Raw genomic sequence first — 20,148 nt, forward strand, 5'->3', positions numbered from 1 at the left:
CAATATTTGCTTTAGCATTCTTATATAACTCTCTAAAATGATCTATTGAAAATCTTTAGTATAATGAAATTATATAACATTGCCACAAGACTATAAAATTAGTATAGTAACTATACACTACAAAGATATACCAGTCTTTTGTTGCATATCTATAGAGTCTTGAAGCAATGGTAAAGTTGTCTCCGTGTGATTTATATGTTATGAGTTCGAGCTGTGGAATCAGCCACTGACCGGGGGGGGGGTTGCGGTCCTTTCCCCTAACCTATAGGGTAGGCTGCCTACATCACACCCCCTTGGGGTACCGCCCTTTTCCAGACCCTGTATAAAAGCGGAATACTTAGTGCACCGGGCTATTTTTTTTTTTTTTTGGGTTGCATTTCCAACTCAGAATGTTCAGATCCTCAAAGCACCATCAAAGAAGTATAAATACTCCTCTCACAAGGGAGGTAATATTTGGTGAAATCCTTGACAGAGATCAGTCAAAAATAGAAACTTTCTCCAAATGTGCTTAGCAAATTCAGATTGGAGAGAATTTACTTTAAACTATATTTAAAGTATTTTTTTTCCATCTTATTGTAAATAACAACAATGTTTGAAAAGTAACTTGTAAATATTTATTAGTGTGTCAAAGCTTCAGTTTCTACTTATCATAGTTTGATATTTAGCTTCTAGGCTGTTTATATTACATACACTACTGTACCAAATCAAATGCCATAATCTAATAAGACCTTTGTTTTTAAATATACACTAAATTTACAAAAGATTTTATTAGATATTACTTAATAGATTAATAAAACCTGCAAGATCTAATAGAAAGGAATTTATCATCCTTGGTTCTATTGTTCCAAAAATATATATCAATTACTTTTTGAAAGCCAACAAATGGATTATATGAAGGTTTTAAACACACTTTCCTCAATTTAAAAGGAGTAAATTTTGGTATAGATTATTTATTTTAAATTTTTAGAGCCATATAGGCAAATACCATGTCTAATATAGTTTTGAAAACTACTCTAATTCGATCAATTAAGTGAAATAAATAAATAAATAAATAGTCGAGCAAACTGGCTTTAGATTGACGTGTAATTATTATTGTTATGGTTGTTAAATAAACAAAAAAAATAGCTTTGGTGAATATTTGACCTTAAATACATATTTATGAGCTGGTCCAAAAATCTTTTAATTGGTGAAGTGTCACAAAGTAGGCTAAAGTATAATATGGTCCTGCCATTGACAAATCAGTAGCCATACTAAAATCTAACGAGTGATGACCAAGCACATGAACAGGTTCCTTATTAAACTATTATTATTGAACAAATAAATCAAAATCCCATTTTGGCTGTTGTCTGATTCCTCAATCAAATGCCATTTTTCTTCAAATCTATCGATCAAAAATTACAGAACAGAAAGGGGCCAAATTTACGCCAGTAAATGACCAATACAAAGACCCAATACCTGCACATACCAATCAATAGACTTTAGCTTTAGGTAAAAAAGAAGCAGAGTTGTTGGGTTTTTGTGGACACTATCGAGATTGATCTCTATTTCAACACTGGTATGTATTTTCTCTTTGTTTAGTCTTTCTTGTTATTTGAATATCAAAATCTTTTCTGGGGTTTTAATATTATCCTTTTTTTTGCCAGGAAGAATTGGTGGTCATTGAATTTTGCATTTGTGTTTGTATTGATTTATCAAAGGTGGGATTTTTATATATTCTTTGTCTTGATCTAAAGAGAATTGAGTAATTGATCCTTACTTTAAAGAAACTAGGTGGGAACAGTGAGAAAAATACATGTTCAGATCCCACTTCTGACAAAGTTAACTCCTTTGTTCATAGAAAAACAAGAGAGATGGGTATTCGATTGTTAGAGATTGGAGTTAAAATGAAGAAAGCTGTAATCTTTCCGATTAAAGTGTGTTATAGGACAGTTTGGAATCATCCATTCCTTGTGTGTATCCTGTGTTTCTTGTCATTTTTGTACACATCATTTCCTTTTGTGTTTTCCCTATTGCTGACTGTCTCGCCTGTTCTTGTTTGCACTGCTCTTCTGCTTGGAACTTTGCTAAGTTATGGTCAGCCTAACATAACCCAATTTGAAATGCAAGAAAATACAGCTGATGGTATAGTGCCTCTGAAAACTGGATTGTCACGAGATGTTAGTCGTGTTGAGACTGATAATAGATATACTGATCAAGAGAGGGATGAAGTAGACCAGTCAACTGATAAATCTAGCTTGCTTAGTGAGGTTCATAGAGGTCAAAGATTTGGCGATCATTCTCCTCTAGTTGATGGAGTTTCTCGAGTGGCAAGGGAGTTTGATGAGCAGACGAATGAAGATAAAATTGGTGATGAGGATCTTATGGAGAATCAGTACTCTCCCACCTCGAAGGCTGATGATGAGAGTGTTGAATTTGATAACGACAAATCAGTTGATTCCTTTGATTCTAGAAGGGTTAACCTTGATTCTCCTCCTGGTTCACCTTGGAAACATAGGGAGGAGGAATACAACGAGGCCTTAGATTCAGGGTCTGATCGAGCAGAGAGCTCTTCTCCGGATGCTTCAATAGCTGATATTATGCCAATGCTTGATGAGTTGCATCCACTTTTAGATGAAGACAATCCTCAACCTGTCAATATTTCGCATGATGTTTCTCATGCTGCTTCAGAGAGTTCCAGCGAGTCCTCTGAGGGTGATAATGAATCTGATGATGGTTCTGAAGACCAGGAAGAACTAGAAGCTGCAGATGATGAGAACGAAGACGAAGAAGAAGCACGAGACAAAGAAGATCCAAAGTCTGCTATTACATGGACGGAGGAGGATGAGAAGAATCTAATGGACTTGGGAAGCTCTGAGCTAGAAAGGAATCAACGATTGGAGAGTCTTATCGCAAGGAGAAGATCAAGGAAGAACATGAGTTTGATAGATGAGAAGAATTTGATAGACTTGGTAAGTGCTGATGTTCCATTAAACATCCCTCCCATTTCAACAGCAAGACAGAACCCTTTTGATCTTCCTAGTGATAACTATGACCTTGGACTGCCTCCTATCCCTGGCTCTGCTCCATCTATTTTATTACCAAGGCGGAACCCATTTGATCTTCCTTATGACCCAAGTGAAGAGAAACCTGATCTTACAGGAGACAATTTCCAACAAGAGTTTATCACATCTCAACCAAAAGAGCCATTTTTTAGGAGGCATGAAAGTTTTAGTGTTGGGCCCTCAATCTTTGGGCTGAACAAGCAAGACAAGAAAGATATACGCTTGAGACCTTATTTTGTTCCTGATATGATGGCTTCTGAAGGAACAAGTTATTCTCCATTTCAAAGGCATCCTAGTGATCTCAGTGATTCTAAGGTAAGTTCTGTTCTTGAAACAGAGTCACAGGGTTCTATTGAAGATCTGGAAGACAAGAACCTCACTGAAGAAGATGCAGAAGACAAGAACCTGAATGAAGAAAATATCTTCAAGGAGCCAGAACTGATATCTAAGATAGAGAATGCTGCTGATGAAGTCGGACATGGAAGCCAATCCTCCGAGGAAGTAGAATGTCTGGTCCTAGGTGCATCTGATAAGAGAGATATTGAACTCGATGACACTGATGTTAAACTGCAGAATGTGGAAAATCGTCATAAAGTGGGACCAATAGTGTTCCATGAAGAAACAGCGGCCAGTTCCATGGAACTTGATCCGTCTAAAATTAGTTCAAAGTCAGAAACTTCTGAACAAAAATTTAGTAGTCAGTCAAGCTCCTCGTCATCGTCAGAAGTAAGTGAAAGGGCCTTTGCTGACAAAGAGGTAGTGAGATTAAGTTCAGAGGAAGCAATGAGTCATGTTGAAACCATCTCCGGGCAACATTCACCTAATGGGTCAGATCTGAACATCACAAGCAGTTCAGTGGACGAGAGCTTACATTTGGAACCTATTTATGATGCCAGTCCTCCTTCCATCAAGAAAAATATTTCTTCCTCCTCAATTGCTTCAGATTCGCTTCCAGAATCTGAAATGGAGCTGCCCCCTGAATTGGTTAAAAGGACTGTTTCTTTTATTGAGAGGGAACCTATGGAAAATAATCAAGACATTGAGAAGTCCATTCCAACTAATGAACAGATTCTTTCATCAGTAGATTCCAAAGAATTGCGTCCGAGAGAGGCGGTAATGGACAGAGATGATCTTGATATTGCAAAGCCGGAGATATCAAAACGTGATGAAGTCCTTGGCAGTGCAAGTGCTCCTCCAGTACATGTACGAGATAGTCAGGCATCTGTTGACTCGAAGTCATCCAAAAAAGTAAGTAGTATTATTCACTATTCAGTACTATAAATTACAAAAGCTTGAGGGATCAGCCCTTTTACAGACAAAGAGAGTTATGGTGCACATTCTTTAATCTATTTGGACTAAATTGGGTGATACCTAGATCTTAGATTTTATCATATTTTATTACATCTTTTTTAACTTTTCTCTTAAATTCTTCTTTATTTGAGATAATTGATCTTAATTACTTAATGAATTTGAAGTGATGTAACATAGGCCAAATGAGTTGTTGGAAATACATCATTTCCAAGTTAACCAAACATCTGTTTTAGATGATACACCATGTATTTTAATATATTGAACCAAACATCTGAATACAATTAACACTTACAAATTTAGTACATAATCTGGTAACTATGATACATTATATTACAATCCACATATAGCAATCCGTGTATAAACTTGTCCTTAAGCAAACGTCCCCTTAAGTAAACTTATACATATTTTCCATCTTAGGAATATATGCACCCTTGAATGTCAAAGATATATTTTCACCACTGTTATAACCTTGTATTAACAGTGTGAGATGCTTTTGTTAAACTGTTTTGAGTGTGAATGTCTAAGGTCAACTGATAACTCAGTGATAGGACTGAAGATAATTTCCCCTCCTCCAACCCTATTTTGTCTAGTCTATATATCAGTTGACAATACGAAATGAGTGGCAAATGCTTTTGATGTATTCTGGCTTTAGTTTCTGAAAACTGAAATAGTGATGTCACAATCTAATTTTTACATGGTAGGATCTATCATCTCATCAAATGAGCCAGAATCATAAGAATAGTGCTAACAATAACATGGTTAATTGGATTCCCTTTGGTTGTAGAAAATTTAGTGCAACCCCCCACCCCCACCCCACCCCACCCCACCCCGTGTATCTTTTTAACTTCTTTTGTAGTGCATTCAATTATAGAATTGTAATTAACAAGGTATGAAAGAATCAAATTGGTATATTATTCCATGTAGTGATAAATATATATACATGTACATCAGGTGCTAACTAAGGAAAGAAATAAAAGAGATTCCTACAAATCTGCTATCTATATATGGGTTATGGACACTACTAAGAAACAGTCTATGTTCATTGTGTAAAGTGTCAAGGTTTATTCTGTAACATTCCCCCTCAAGCTGGAGCATATATATTGATCATGTCCAGCTTGTTACAAAGGTAATCAACTCGAGTGCCATTCAATGCTTTAGTGAACAAATCAGCTAGCTGCTCTCCTGTCTTCACGTAGCCAGTAGAAATCAAGTTCTCCTGAATCTTCTCACGAATAAAATGACAATCAACTTCAATATGTTTAGTTCTTTCATGATACACTGGATTTGAGGCAATATGGAGTGCAACTTGATTATCACACCAGAGTTTTGATGGAGTAGGATGCTTCAACCCAATTTCAGTTAAAAGGTGATGTATCCACATTATCTCACATGTTGATTGTGTCATAGCTCTATACTCGGATTTTGCACTGGGCCTAGATACAACGTTTTGTTTCTTACTTCTCCATGATACCAAGTTTCCACCAACAAATACACAGTAACCAGTAGTAGATCTTCTATGATTCTTGGATCTTGCCCAATCTGCATCTGCAAAACAATCAATGCGAGAATGACCGTGATTGCTGTATAATATGCCAAGTCAAGTAACATAGGATCTGCTCCAAAGCCTCCCAATGTTTAACTGTGGGAGCGGACATGAACTGGTTAACCATACTAGCTGCAAAAGTAATATCTGGACGAGTCACAGTGAGATTGTTTAATCTCCCAACTAACCTCCTGTATCTATCTGGATCATTAAATGGATCGCCGTCATCTTTTATAAGATGCAAATTAGGAACCATTGGAGTACTGCACGGCTTGGCAGCCAGCTTACCAGTTTCTGCTAGTAAGTCAAGAATATACTTTTTCTGAGATAGAAAAATTCCCTTCTTGCTTCTAGTTATTTCTACTCCCAAGAAGTATTTCAGTTGTCCCAAATCTTTTGTATGAAACTTAGTATGCAAGAAAGACTTGAGAGAAGAGATTCCTACATAATCACTCCTGTGATAACAATGTCATCCACATATACAACAAGGAGAATAGATCCAGCTGTTGATTGCTTGTAGAAGACAAAATGATCACATTTGCTCTTTTTCAGCCCAAATTCTTGAACTGCTTCACTAAATTTACCAAACCAAGCCCAGGGACTCTGCTTCAAGCCATATAAGGATTTCTTCAAATGGCAGACTTTGCTATACTCCCCCTGAGCAACAAAACCAGGTGGTTGCTCCATATATACCTCTTCATGGAGATCACCATGAAGAAAAGCATTCTTAATATCCAATTGATGCAAAGGCCAATTCTCAGAAGCAGCTAGAGAAATGAACAAACGGACATAAGTAAGTTTGGCAATCGGAGAGAAGGTGTCTGAATAATCCACCCATAAGTTTGAGCATACCCCTTAGCCACAAGTCTGGCCTTAAGTCTCCCAACAGAGCCATCAGGATTAACTTTAACCGTGAAGACCTACTTGCATCCCACTGCTTTCTTTCCACCGGGTAAATCCACTAAATCCCAAGTGTGGTTTTTCTCTAAGGCATGTATTTCCTCAAGCATTGCTTCAGACCATCTAGGATGATTCAAAGCCTCCTTCACTGTTTTGGGTATAGAAACAGCGTCTAGAGACACAATCAAAGATCTAGATGCAGGAGACAAGTGGTTGTAGGAAACAAAATTAGCAATAGAATATGTGGATTTGCAAGTATGTATACCTTTGCGAAGAGCAATTGGAAGGTCAAGGTTTTCTAGAGGGTCATGTGGAAGGAACTAATGACGAAGGAACTAATGACGAAGGAACTTGTGCAGAACATGTATCATTCGTCTGTTGCCTCCGCGAGTAAACTTGAGCAATTGGCGGTCTTGCTAACATAGTTGGAGCAGGTGCTGAAGGCAGAATAGTGGATTGGTGCTCGATAGAACTAGGAGATGGAGGAACATCATCTCGTTGTTCTGTCAAAGTACGAGTAACCTGATATACTAGCCACTCATCTTCCTTCCCCTGACTTGTAGAAATGGGAGGTGCATAGAAGAATGGTGTAGTATCTGAAAATACCACATCAGTTGACACCAAATATTTGCCAAGTTCAGTAGAATAACACCGATACCCTTTCTGAAGGCGAGAATAGCCAAGGAAAACACACTTCAATGCCTTAGGATCCAACTTGGTAACAGATGGTCGAACATCTCGAACATAATATGTGCTTCCAAATATCTTAGGTTCCACTGGAAATTATGCCTTGTTTGGGAAAAGGACAGTGTAAGGCACATTACCACCAAGCACAGTAGACGGCATGCGATTAATCAGAAAGTAAGCCGTAGAGACCGCATCAGCCCAGAACTGTTTAGGAACCTTCATTTGGAACAAAAATCCCGAGCTGTCTCAAGTAGATGCCTAGTCTTTCTCTTAGCAACTCCATTTTGAGAGGGTGTATCAACACATGAAGACTGATGTAGTATACCATGGTGTCTCATGTACGACTGAAATAACTCTGACATGTATTCTTTAGCATTATCACTCCTTAGAATACGCACCGAAGCGTTAAATTGAGTTTTGACTTCAGCACAGAAGGCAGAAAAATGAGTAAACACTTCAGAGCGGCTCTTCATAAGGTAAATCCAAGTCATTCGAGAAAAATCTACTACAAAGGTGACAAAATACTTATGCCCAGTTTTGGAAACAACGGGACATGGTCCCCAAACATCAGAATGAACTAACTCAAAAGATGACTCAACTCGTTTATTAACCCTTGGATTTAACGATATGCGATGGTGTTTTGCAAATCGACATGACTCACAATCCAATGAAGAAATGTTCTGAAACTAAGGACAAAGCTTCTTCAACAAAGGCAAAGAGGGGTGTTCCAATTGACAATGTGCTTCAAAGGGAGACACAACACTAGAGCATGCAATAGATCGTGGCTCCCATTCATCAAGGATGTAGAGATAACCAGATAAATATCCTTTACCAATAACCTGTTTTGTTGTAAGATCTAGAAACAAACAATGATCGGGAAAGAATGCAACACAACAATTAAGGTCTTTGGTGATTTTACTAACAGAAATCAAGTTAAAGGCCAAGTTTGGTAGACTTAATACAGGGTAATAGAGGAAGTTGGTTGAACAGTCCCAGATCCAACACTGCTACAAGTTGATCCATCAGCTACAGTAACTGGAGAGGGTGCTTTATGTGAGCAAAATGTGATGACCCGCCATGTCATCATGCCACATAGGCGTCATTTGGCATATATTAATGCCATGTGGAAGCTTACATGAGAAGAAGGCTAGCATTTGTGAGAAGATTCTAGAGAGGCATGGACATTTCCTTACGAAGAATCTAGATCCTTATGGATTTGCTAGGAAAGTCCTTGGAATCTTCTAGGCTTGTAGAGAATTCTAGAAAAAGCCCTTATCTTGTAAATATCAAGGACTTGTGTAATAATTAATATTTACACACTAGCCCCTAGGAGACTAGTATATAAAGGGGGTCATTCATTTGTAATTCATCAAGCAAACAATTCAAGTTCTCTCTAATACAAAGCTTCCTTTAACAATTCTCTTGTGTTCTTTCTTCCATTCTCTTAGCGATCTTGAGTGTAGTAAGGCTGACTTGACATAGCAAGAACGTGATCAAGTTGTGCAAGATCGTGAACGAGTTGTCAAGTGTCGCACGTGTACTTAGTTAACAACTAAGGACGTGACAACGTGGTGTCAGAGCAAAGGTTTCAACTAAGGGAATGGCGAACGACGGAGAAATTTAACGCTGCCAACACCCAAGCAAACGTCATCTAGGATGTTGTTGGCAAGAGTGGCCGTAGCAAAAAGAGGAATGCCACCAACAAGAGCTAGGAGGTGCCACCTGAGGTTGTGTCAAACGAAGGGCTTACATCCCAAGAACCATCTGCCACTGAGGCGAGCGAGGATGAAGTGGAGGTCCTTCCAGAGGACGTCTCGCTCGGTAAAGAGTGGGTGATGAAGATGAACGCGGGGATGGACACCGTGGAGATCTTTGGCCAACGCTTGGGTAAGGTGGATGACACCCTTAACGTTCTTGAGGGGCACACTCTTGAAGAGATTGAGAGTATCCGAAATGACTTGGAGGGACGTACACAGACTGAGATGGAACTAAGGCAAACCATCACTGCCTTAGAGTGCAGACTCATGGAGGCTTTGAGTACTATCGATGCTATGAAGGCAAAGATAGAGTCACTCAAAGAGCATGTCAATGCTGGCGTGACCGAGGTAGCCATCAATGTTGTGGTGACGAGGGAGGCCAAGATCAAGGCTCCCAAACCCCCGGTGTTCAAAGGTGTTCGTGATGCACAAGAAGTGGAAAACTTCCTTTGGCACTTGGAGAACTACTTCAGGCACGACAAAGTGAGGGACAACGAGGCCAAGATCAACACTGCGGTATTGTACCTCTCAGAGACTGCCATGCTATGGTGGAGAAGGAAGATGGCCGACGTGGATAAAGGTCTATGTACTATTAGCACATGGGATCAGTTCAAAGCGGAGTTCAAGCGACAGTTCTTTCCAAACAATGTCTTGTACGAGGCAAGGCACACGCTTAGGGAATTGAAGCAAACAGGGAGCATACGTAACAATGTTAAGGAGTTCACTACCCTTATGCTTCAAATCCCCAACCTGACCAATGATGACTTGTTGTTCCACTTCATGGACGGGTTGCAAAATTGGGCTAAGCAGGAGTTGCAACGCCGACAAGTCACTGATATAGACCAAGCCATAGTGGAGGCCGAATCATTAATGGATTTCAGGCATGACAAGCACGACAAAGGCAATGTCAAGGAGTCAAAGGTTAACAATGCCAAAGGTGGGGGAGACCGTGGCAAAGTCAAGGAGATACAACAACAATACTCCAAGACTCAAGATTTCAAAAAGTCGAGTGGTCGTCAGGGCTAAGCCAAGAAGAAGGCGCAGGTTGAGAAGAAGGGATGCTATATATGCGGAAGGCCACGCTTCAGGAATTGTCCTGACCTCAAGAGCCTCAGTGCCATGGTACGTGAGCGAAAGGAGCAACCACAAGGAGAGAGTCCAGGAACCGCACAGTTGGGTATGATCGGATTATGTGGTGCTGTCACGAAGCAAGCTATCCAACCTACCGAGAATGGCAATCAGTATGTGGATCTCACCATCAACAACAAGCCCGCTCGTGCAATGGTGGATACTGGAGCAACTCATAATTTCGTGACTGAGGCTGCCGCAAAGAGACTAGAATTGAAGCTTGCTCCAACCAACTCTCGCGTCAAGACCGTGAATGCCGAGATACAGAATGCTCGTGGGGTAGCTAATGGAGTTGGTGTCAAATTGGGAACTTGGAAAGGTATGACAAACTTTACTGTAACCGCTATGGATATCTTTGACATCATACTGGGGCAAGAGTTCTTTAGACATTGTCATACTTTAATCGACCCCTGACTTCAACGTCTCTTGGTTATGGAGCGAGAAGGAGCTTGCATGGTACCTACAGTGACTATGCCACACGGACAGATCCAAGCACAACTCTCAGCTATGCAGGTTGTCAAGGGGATCAAGAAGGGGGAGCCGACGTTCGTGGCAACCATTGCAAGTCTAGAGGAAGACAAAAATTTTCAAGAGACAGTGCCGCCTTTCATAAAGAAGTTGCTTAAGGAAAACAAAGATGTCATGCCCGAGGAGTTGCCTAAGCACTTGCCGCCCAGGCGAGAGGAGGATCACAAGAGTGAGTTGGAGCCATGGGCTAAGCCACCCGCATTTGCCCCATATCGTAACGCACCTCCCGAGCTAGAGGAGCTCAGGAAACAATTGAAGGAGCTGCTAGATGCTGGGCACATTCGCCCATCAAAGGCACCTTTTGGCGCATCAGTATTGTTCCAGAAGAAGAAGGATGGATCGTTGCGTTTGTGCATAGACTACCAAGCACTTAATAAGGTCACCGTGAAGAATAAGTACCCAATCCCACTCATTGCTAACTTGTTTGATAGACTTGGGCAAGCCAAGTACTTTACCAAGGTGGATCTTCGAAAGGGCTACTACCAGGTTCGCATTGCGGAAGGAGATTAGCCAAAGACAGCATGTGTGATGAGATATGGTGCCTTTGAGTGGTTGATGATGCCCTTCGGCTTAACCAATGCACCGGCCACATTTTGCACCCTTATGAACAAGATTTTTCATCCCTACCTTGATTAGTTCGTGGTTGTCTACCTAGAATGACATAGTCATCTACAACAACACCTTGGAGGAACACATGGAGCACTTAAGGAAGGTTTTCCAAGTCTTGCAGGAGAACGAGCTATACATCAAGAGAGAGAAGTGCGAGCTTGCACAATCAAAGGAGCACTTCTTGGGCCATGTCATTAGCAATGGCGAGCTACGCATGGACGAGGCTAAGGTACGTGCTATCCAGGAGTGGGAGGCACCCATAAAGGTAATTGAGTTGAGATCCTTCCTTGGCCTTGTTAACTACTATCGTCGGTTCATCAGTGGATACTCAGCAAAGGCCGCACCATTGACTGAGTTGCTAAAGAAGAACAAGCCATGGGTTTGGACGGAGCATTGTCAAAAGGCGTTTGAAGGCCTTAAGGCAGCTGTAATAGAGGAGCCAGTCTTGGCATTACCTGACTTTGCCAAGACTTTTGAGGTGCACACAGATGCCTAAGACTTTGCCATTGGGGGTGTCCTGATGCTGGATAAGCATCCCATAGCATTTGAGAGCCGCAAGTTAAATGAGACGGAGCGGCGTTACACGGTACAAGAGAAGGAAATGACTGCCATTGTGCATTGCCTTCGTACATGGAGACATTATCTGCTCGGGTAGAGGTTCGTGGTCAAGGCTGATAATGTGGCTACTAGCTACTTTCAGACACAGAAGAAGCTCACACCAAAGCAGGCTAAGTGGCAGGATTTCTTGGCCGAGTTTGATTATGCGCTAGAGTATAAGCCGGGCAAAGGTAACGTTGTAGCCGATGCCTTGAGCCGGAAAGCCGAGCTTGCTGCAATCACTTCAGCGAGATGGGATATTCGAGAGGCTATAAAAGAAGGCATGCAACATGATCCAGCAGCCAAACAACTTATCGAGTTAGCCAACCAGGGCAAGACGAGATGTTTTTGGGTAGAAGACGGCATATTGCTTACCACGGGTTGGCGGGTCTACGTGCCTAAGTTTGGAGACATTAGACAGCGGATCATATGGAGAGTCATGATACAATGTGGGCTGGTCATCCAGGCCAACGTCGCACCAGGGCCTTGGTTGAGTCAGTCTACTATTGGCCACGCATGCGAGATGATATAGAATGTTATGTGTAGACTTGTCTTGTATGTCAACAGGACAAGGTTGAGCAACAACAAGCCGGAGGACTTTTGGAGCCACTACCAGTTGTAGAGCGTCCATGGGAGAGCGTGACTATGGACTTCATCACTTGCCTACCAAGGTCCGACGGTTATGGTACTATTATGGTGGTCGTGGATAGATTTTCCAAATATGCCACCTTCATGCCCGCCTCACCAGGTTGCACAGCCAAGGAAGCCGCCAAGCTATTCTTTAAGAACGTGGTGAAGTATTGGGGCTTACCAAGGCATATAATCAGTGATCGAGACCCCCGCTTTACTGGAAACTTTTGGAGAGAGTTGTTTGACATACTTGGTACGGAGCTGCACTTTTCTACTAGTTTCCACCCACAGACGGATGGACAAACGAAACGAGTCAATGCCTTACTAGAATGCTACTTGAGGCATTATGTAAGCGTGCATGAGAAAGATTGGGCAAGGCTCATAGACATTGCCCAATTCTCTTATAACTTGCAACGGAGTGAGTCCACGGGACGGACACCATTTGAGCTAGCCACAGGCCAACAACCACAAACTCCACATTCCTTACCAGCCGCGTTCGAGGGAAAGAGTTTGGGGGCTTATCATATGGCCAAAGGATGGGAGGAACAACTCGACACTGCTAAGTCTTACTTGGATAAGGCAGCTAAGAAGATGAAGAAGTTTGCGGACCGTAAGTGGCGTCCCACATACTATAGAGTTGGGGACATAGTCATGGTGAAGTTTAACCCAAGACAGTTCAAGGCAGTACGGGGCATGCATCAGAATCTGATTCGCAAGTATGAGGGGCCATTAAAGATCGTCGCCAAGGTAGGCAAGATCTCATACAAGCTTAACATGCCATCGTATCTTAAGATCTACCTTGTCTTCCATGCCAGCATGCTTAAGCCATATCATGAAGATAAGGATGATCCGAGTAGGGGCCAATCGAGTCGGGCGCCAATGACTATCACCGCCTCGCATGATCGGGAGATTGAGGCTATCATAGATTACCAGGCTAGGCGAAAACAAGGGCAAAAAGCCACGGCTATGCTCCTCGTCCATTGGAAAGGGCAATCACCGGAGGAGGCCACGTGGGAACGATATGAAGACTTGTGGCAATTCAAAGATAAGATTCGAGAGTTTATGCAGCAGCATTGCGCCGCGGTCGTTACAATATTGGGTGGGGGAGAGTGTGACCACCCACCATGTCGTCATGCCACATAGGCGCCATTTGGCATATATTAATGCCATGTGGAAGCTTATATGAGAAGAAGGCTAGCATTTGTGAGAAGATTCTAGAGAGGTATGTACATTTCCTTAGGAAGAACCTAGATCCTTATGAATTTGCTAGGAAAGTCCTTGGAATCTTCTAAGCTTGTAGAGAATTCTAGAAAAACCCTTATCTTGTAAATATCAAGGACTTGTGTAATAATTAATATTTACACACTAGCCCCTAGGAGACTAGTATATAAAGGGGGCCATTCATTTGTAATTCATCAAGCAAACAATTCAAGTTCTCTCTAATACAAAGCTTCCTTTAACAATTCTCTTGTGTTCTTTCTTCCATTCTCTTAGCGATCTTGAGTGTAGTAAGACTGACTTGACATAGCAAGAACGTGAGCAAGTTGTGCAAGATCGTGAGCGAGTTGTCAAGTGCCGCACGTGTACTTAGTTAACAACTAAGGACGTGACAGAAAGCTAGAAAAAATATTTGGATTACCTGTCATGTGATTTGTGGCACCTGAATCGATCACCCATTTATTGGAAGAGGTGATAAGACATGTTTTATCTGACCCAGCAAAGGCAGTAATTGAAGAAGATTCCTTAACTGATTTATGATTTTGAAGGAACTTTAGAAACTCATCCGAAACCAAGATTGTTGGACTAGGAGTTGTTGCATTATTATTCTTTACCATCATGTTTTCCTTTGAATAACAAGCCGATTAAATTAATTGAGGTCCCCAAAGCTAAAAGATACCAAAACAGATCTTTGGTAAACACGAAGTCAACAATCTATTTAACAGAACTCCACTCCAATAATTCACTCAACCAAATCAGAGAACCAAACAAATATGTCCCCAAATCAAATAAAATCAGAGACCAACAAAGTTTCTGATAAGGGAAGACCCAACAGATAATATCAAGTCTCAAATTGTAACAAAGCATCTTACAAGGAAGACCCAACAAATGCCAATTCACAAAACAAGCAATCAGATGCAAGAATATTGTTCCACGACTACTTCAGTATCCCAAAAACAAACCAAACAGTAGAAGAACTCAAACCTGACCAAAATTGATGTAATACAACCTTGTCCGAGTCTGTTCTTCACGAAAATAAGGTTCTGTTATCAGAGGATAACCAACAATCGATCGAAAATATCAAGCTGATCTCGGAGAACAAAGCTGGACAGAGAATGGACCACACACGCACCTTACGTGTCAACCGGAAAGTTTTGGTCAACTCCGGCGAGACAAACTCAATTCCGGCGAAGCCACAAATGTGGCTCTGATACCATGTAATTAACAAGGTATGGAAGAATCAAATTGGTATATTATTCCATGTAGTGATAAATATATATACATGTACATCAGGTGCTAACTAAGGAAAGAAATAAAAGAGATTCCTACAAATCTGCTATCTATATATGGGCATGGACACTGTTAAGAAACAGTCTATGTTCATTGTGTAAAGTGTCTAGGTTCATTTTGTAGCAAGAATAATGAAAAATTATCAGTTAGTCTCAAGCTTAACTTCGTTTTCTCTCTGTCACCTCATAATCAAATTATGGGCGCGAGGTGAAATGTATCTCCATATTTGCATGTTCAAAATGGTTTATGTAGAAGAAATTACATTTGAAGTTATGTATTGGATTTGTAGGGTAAATACATAAACCGATCAAAGAAGATATCATAGAATACTCGATTGTTGGACTCTTCCATTTGTTTCCATTTCTTGGCCTTGGACATGAAGTTTTCTCCTCTGTTAGTCTATGAAAAGTTTTCATGTTACTTCAATAGTTAACATCTTGGAAATAGGTAGTGTCCTGCTTATCCAAATGGTAAATGGCTTAAAGTTTGATCATTTACTTGGAAAGATATTATTCTTGCAATCTTTTCAGTTTTCTTTTTGAATGGAAAATTTTGGTTCAAAACTATCAAAATGAGGTCAATTATAGAACTTTCAGTTCATCGCTATGAGTATTAGGACAAAGAGTGAACTCTACTGGAGGCGAAAGACATGTCTTAGTGACGTTTTCCTAAAACGAGATATGCATTTCTTAGTCTTGCAAGAAGTTTTGGATCTTATATTAAGTGAAGAAGTTAAGATATGCTGTTCTCATTCGAGCAATCTTTAGGTGTGTCAAACATGCTGAAAGGACATGCTTCAGTATGTAGATGTTGTGCTAAACTTGGTTCCAATGACCAATATATTTGTACTGCGAAGGCATGTGTATTTATTGGCATATATTTCTACTTATAAAATGTCTTCACATTGATTTGGATCATATGATTTGTAATAGTGAAATTTTAGCTGGATCTTAAACACGAAAGCTGGACTACTACTTTGGGTATCCTGCTATTAACTTTAGAATTTGATAAATAAAATTTTGGATGTGACAGAAATTAATTATGATAAAACATATTTCTGCACAAAGCCCTAACCTCTAGATATAAACTACTAAACTTAAGAATCTGGAAAACAAAATGAGGAATTTGCAGAAGGTAGATAAGGAGCACTAGTTAATTGTTAAAAAGTAAACTTATTATTAGAGGAAACTATCAAGAGAATTATCGTTATCACAGGAGAAGAGAACTTAACAGAGAAAAATAACTGCTAGAGAATTCTTCTAGAAGTTTTTCTTTGCGGCAGCTGATGAGGGTATTTTCGGCTGCTGATTCTTAGGTCAAAGTGGAAAAGGTTACAGATGGAATATGGCGTGGAGCCTTTTAGAAGAATTCCTATTTCATAGGGAGTAAGTTCAAATTAACTGCTAAATCAAACACTTAGCAGAATCAATATATGGTCTGAAAGCTCAAGAGCTAGGAGTAAGCAAAGAAACTGCACGATGTCTTCAAAGATTACTTGAGTTTTCAATTATCAACAGATTCAGTTTAAAACTGATTGTTTATTATCGGTTAGTACTTTTTCTTTTTTGAGACTGGTAAAAATATTAGTATTGGTTAGTACTTAGATGGACTTCATATTCTCCTGTGCCAATCAAAGAGTAGGAGTTCTCATCATTCTATCATAATCATGAAATTTGAAATAAAATTGCAGTGAACGTCGGGTATTTGAGATTGTTGTACCAAAGGAGGACCAAGAGCACACAAGTATTTTCTCTGCCTAGTGATTTGACAAAAAAGATCTGCCTATCATTCACCATAAGTCCATAAAGAGCTGAAGTACTGATGGCTACCTTTGTCTTTGCCATATGATATGCACTGTTGATGTCATGCATCTTACCAAAATAACTGGTCTTTTTTATTTTTTTTATTCTTTCACCATTGGGGAATGGAGAAAAAGCATTGCAAACTACTGTCCACTTAATGTGATTATGGAATTAATGCATGTTACTGCCATTCTTCTTCCTCTTGTTCTTGTTTGAATGCTCCTAGTTTCCACATGTAGTCAAGTGAATTTATTTTTGATATACAGGAGACACCTGTTTCCCCAGTTGAGTCAATTGAGAAAGCAGGCACCACGGAAAGCTTGAATGTGTCAAAAATCCAAGAAGTTCCTCATATTATCAGCTCTCCCAGGGATCCTGAGTCTGTTCTTAAGCCACCTAATACGAAGGTGGCAAATGAAGAATCAGAGAGTTCAAAAAATGGACCAGTGCCTAAAGTGTCAAGTTTGAAAGACGACCATGAGATGGGATTACCAACTGTTGAACCAAGACCAACTGAAGATGTTGATTTGATTCATAAGCATCTCCCTGAAGAGGATGCTGAAAGACCCCTTGCAAGAGACTCCAAAGGCAAGGGAGCTTCTTCACATTCACAGAGTGTGGGGACAGACTCAGCTACGAAACAAGTCGTGAAAAACCATACAGATAAACCAAACACGAGCTTTCAACGAGAATCAGAAACTGAACCAAGTGAAGCCAGCTCATCTAAGAATTCTGAATCAAGTCCTAAAGAATTTGTTGTATCTGAAATAAGTGAAGCTGATGTTGGAAAAGTAGATCATAAAGTTGCAAAACAAGACGATAAGGCAACAACCACTGGAAAGTCAGATCATGTAGTTAAGTTGCCTCAAGAGACAGGTCTGGTTAAAGGTGATGTTAAAGGCAAGAAAGAGAACCCCACAAGTGAGGCTCAAGTTCAAGTTCAAGCGACTCTGAAAGAGAACGAGGATAGCTAGTATATTAGGAGAGAGAGACAGAGGAATCCTTTGGGTATTTTCTTTGAAACTTCTTTTTATTTGTTAGTAAATGAATGATTAGATGTTCAAGTTGGTGTTTAGGTTAGGACTATTCTTTTTTGGTTGTGCATTGGTGATGAACTGCTTCTCCTTCAAGAATAAGTTTCCAATTGATTTCTTGAAGTATTTTTCTTAGCAGTTCTGGAGATTATATATAATTAGTGGGAGAAAAAGGGGTTATTCCTTGTTATAGATAAACAATGTCTTTTTTGGCATGTAAAAGTTATTTTTAAGTGTTTCTGTGGAAAATAATAGTGAGACCAAGTTCCATTCTTTCCTCTTTTGTTCCACCCTCCCCCCTTCCCCTCTTCTTTTCCTCTCTTTTAAGCCTTGTTTTAGGTATGAATGCATGTTAAATTTACAGTCAAGCCATTGGCATTGCCTCCACAAGAAGCACCTATAGTGCCAATGACTGTGACCGTCACCAAATAGTTTTTGGCACCAAAATCGCCATCACCATTGCTTCCACTTACTATAACTATTGCCGCCCCCACCAAAACCAACGGCTGCATAATTGCCCCCACCATAGTTAAAAAAAAATAGAAATTTTCATAAAGCACTATCTTTTAATAGTAATTAACCATCTATAGATACCATTTGCTATATTACGGATTATAGATATCTTTTCTGTGGTTATAAGATGTATTTAAGTTATTGTATTCATGAATACAGTAGCAAAAATAGGCGTGAATCAGGGAAGTCCAGCTAATCAGTTGTCGTATTCGAGTGTATTCGACTGTATTCATGGAGTGAAACGTGGGATTACAGCTGGACAAATTATTGTATTCGACTGTATTCACGGTGTAAAATAGGGGATTACACTGTTTTTAAAACGGAAAGTGAATCAATTAACATAATAAACTCCTAATATAACTCAACAAACTCAATTATAACACACAAATTTTTTATTTTCAATTATAAAAAAGATTCTCAATTGAAAAATACACAAAAAACATAACAATCTTCAGAGAAATTATATAATACATTTGAATACATAAATTATATTAATTAAAAAAAAAACATATGAATACATTCATGGCATATAGCGAGACAGTGAATACATTGAAATACATAGAATACAACGGGATATATTGAAATACAATAAAAAAAGACAGTGAATACAATGAAATACATGGAATACAACGAAATACGTTGAATTACAATGAAAAAAAAGACAATGAATACAATGAAATACATGAAAATACAGTGTGATACGTTGAAAATACATTGAAATATATTAACAGAAAAACAAGTTGCTCAGCCCCAAAATCCGTCGTCTTTGTTCAAGAACAAACCCTAATTTTCGACGAATCCGCCGTCGAGCAAAAACCCTGAATCTCACTATTCCCACGCATCTTGTACATTGTTTTTGACACATCAGTACCATAGCTTTTGTACCACTCCTCGCAACTCCCAGGTACGAAGCCATGATCAAACTCACCACCCAAAACACCCAACTGGACTTCATCAACATCGCCGCCGTCAATAGCCAATTGAGAGGTGGACCAAGAGGCCGTGGTGAACTGATAAAACGACTCGGCCCAAGAATTGGCTTTTTCAGCCACGTCGAGTCGAACCAGAAAAGAAATCTCTGCTATAACCACTAGGGCAACGAACAGAGGCAACAATCGTGATTTTGTGGGAGAAGAGAGTAAAGTGTATGCAAAAAGAGAGAGAGAGAATGTGGTTTAAAATTTACGATGATTATATGAGAGAAAATCTGAAAAGGGAGAGAGAAAAATATTAATTAGCGTATATGGTGCCTTAAGTGTAAGATATAACTATAATTAGATATTTTGCTATAAAGGGTAAAAGGTAACTATGTAATATAATTTTTAAAATGGTATTTATTTAAAATAAATAGAGTACTAAGCTTTTCTATAGGGTGTAAAATTTCCTTAAAAAAGGGCGGTCCAGTGCCGAAGCATCCTGCATTCGCACAGGGTTCGAGGAAGGGTCGCACCCCAAAAAGTGTGATATAAGTAGCCTACCCTGATGCAAGTATCAGTAGCTGATTCCACGATACAAATCCGTGATCTATACAACAACAACAACAACAACGACGACCCAGTA

The 20,148-nt window shown here is 39.8% G+C and overlaps 1 protein-coding gene across 1 annotated transcript; it reads left to right on the plus strand.

Annotated features, from left to right (window-relative positions):
- The first annotated feature begins 1,264 nt into the window (after positions 1-1,264).
- LOC104243075 (uncharacterized) lies at positions 1,265-18,350 on the plus strand. Its single transcript, XM_070163186.1, has 3 exons — positions 1,265-1,555; positions 1,644-4,289; positions 17,308-18,350. Exons 2-3 carry the CDS (start codon positions 1,851-1,853, stop codon positions 18,013-18,015), a joined length of 3,147 nt encoding a protein of 1,048 aa, XP_070019287.1. The 5' UTR covers positions 1,265-1,555; positions 1,644-1,850; the 3' UTR covers positions 18,016-18,350.
- The last annotated feature ends 1,798 nt before the right edge of the window (positions 18,351-20,148 follow it).

Source organism: Nicotiana sylvestris, chromosome 12, assembly GCF_000393655.2.
Source record: "Nicotiana sylvestris chromosome 12, ASM39365v2, whole genome shotgun sequence".
Classification (NCBI taxonomy): domain Eukaryota; kingdom Viridiplantae; phylum Streptophyta; class Magnoliopsida; order Solanales; family Solanaceae; genus Nicotiana; species Nicotiana sylvestris.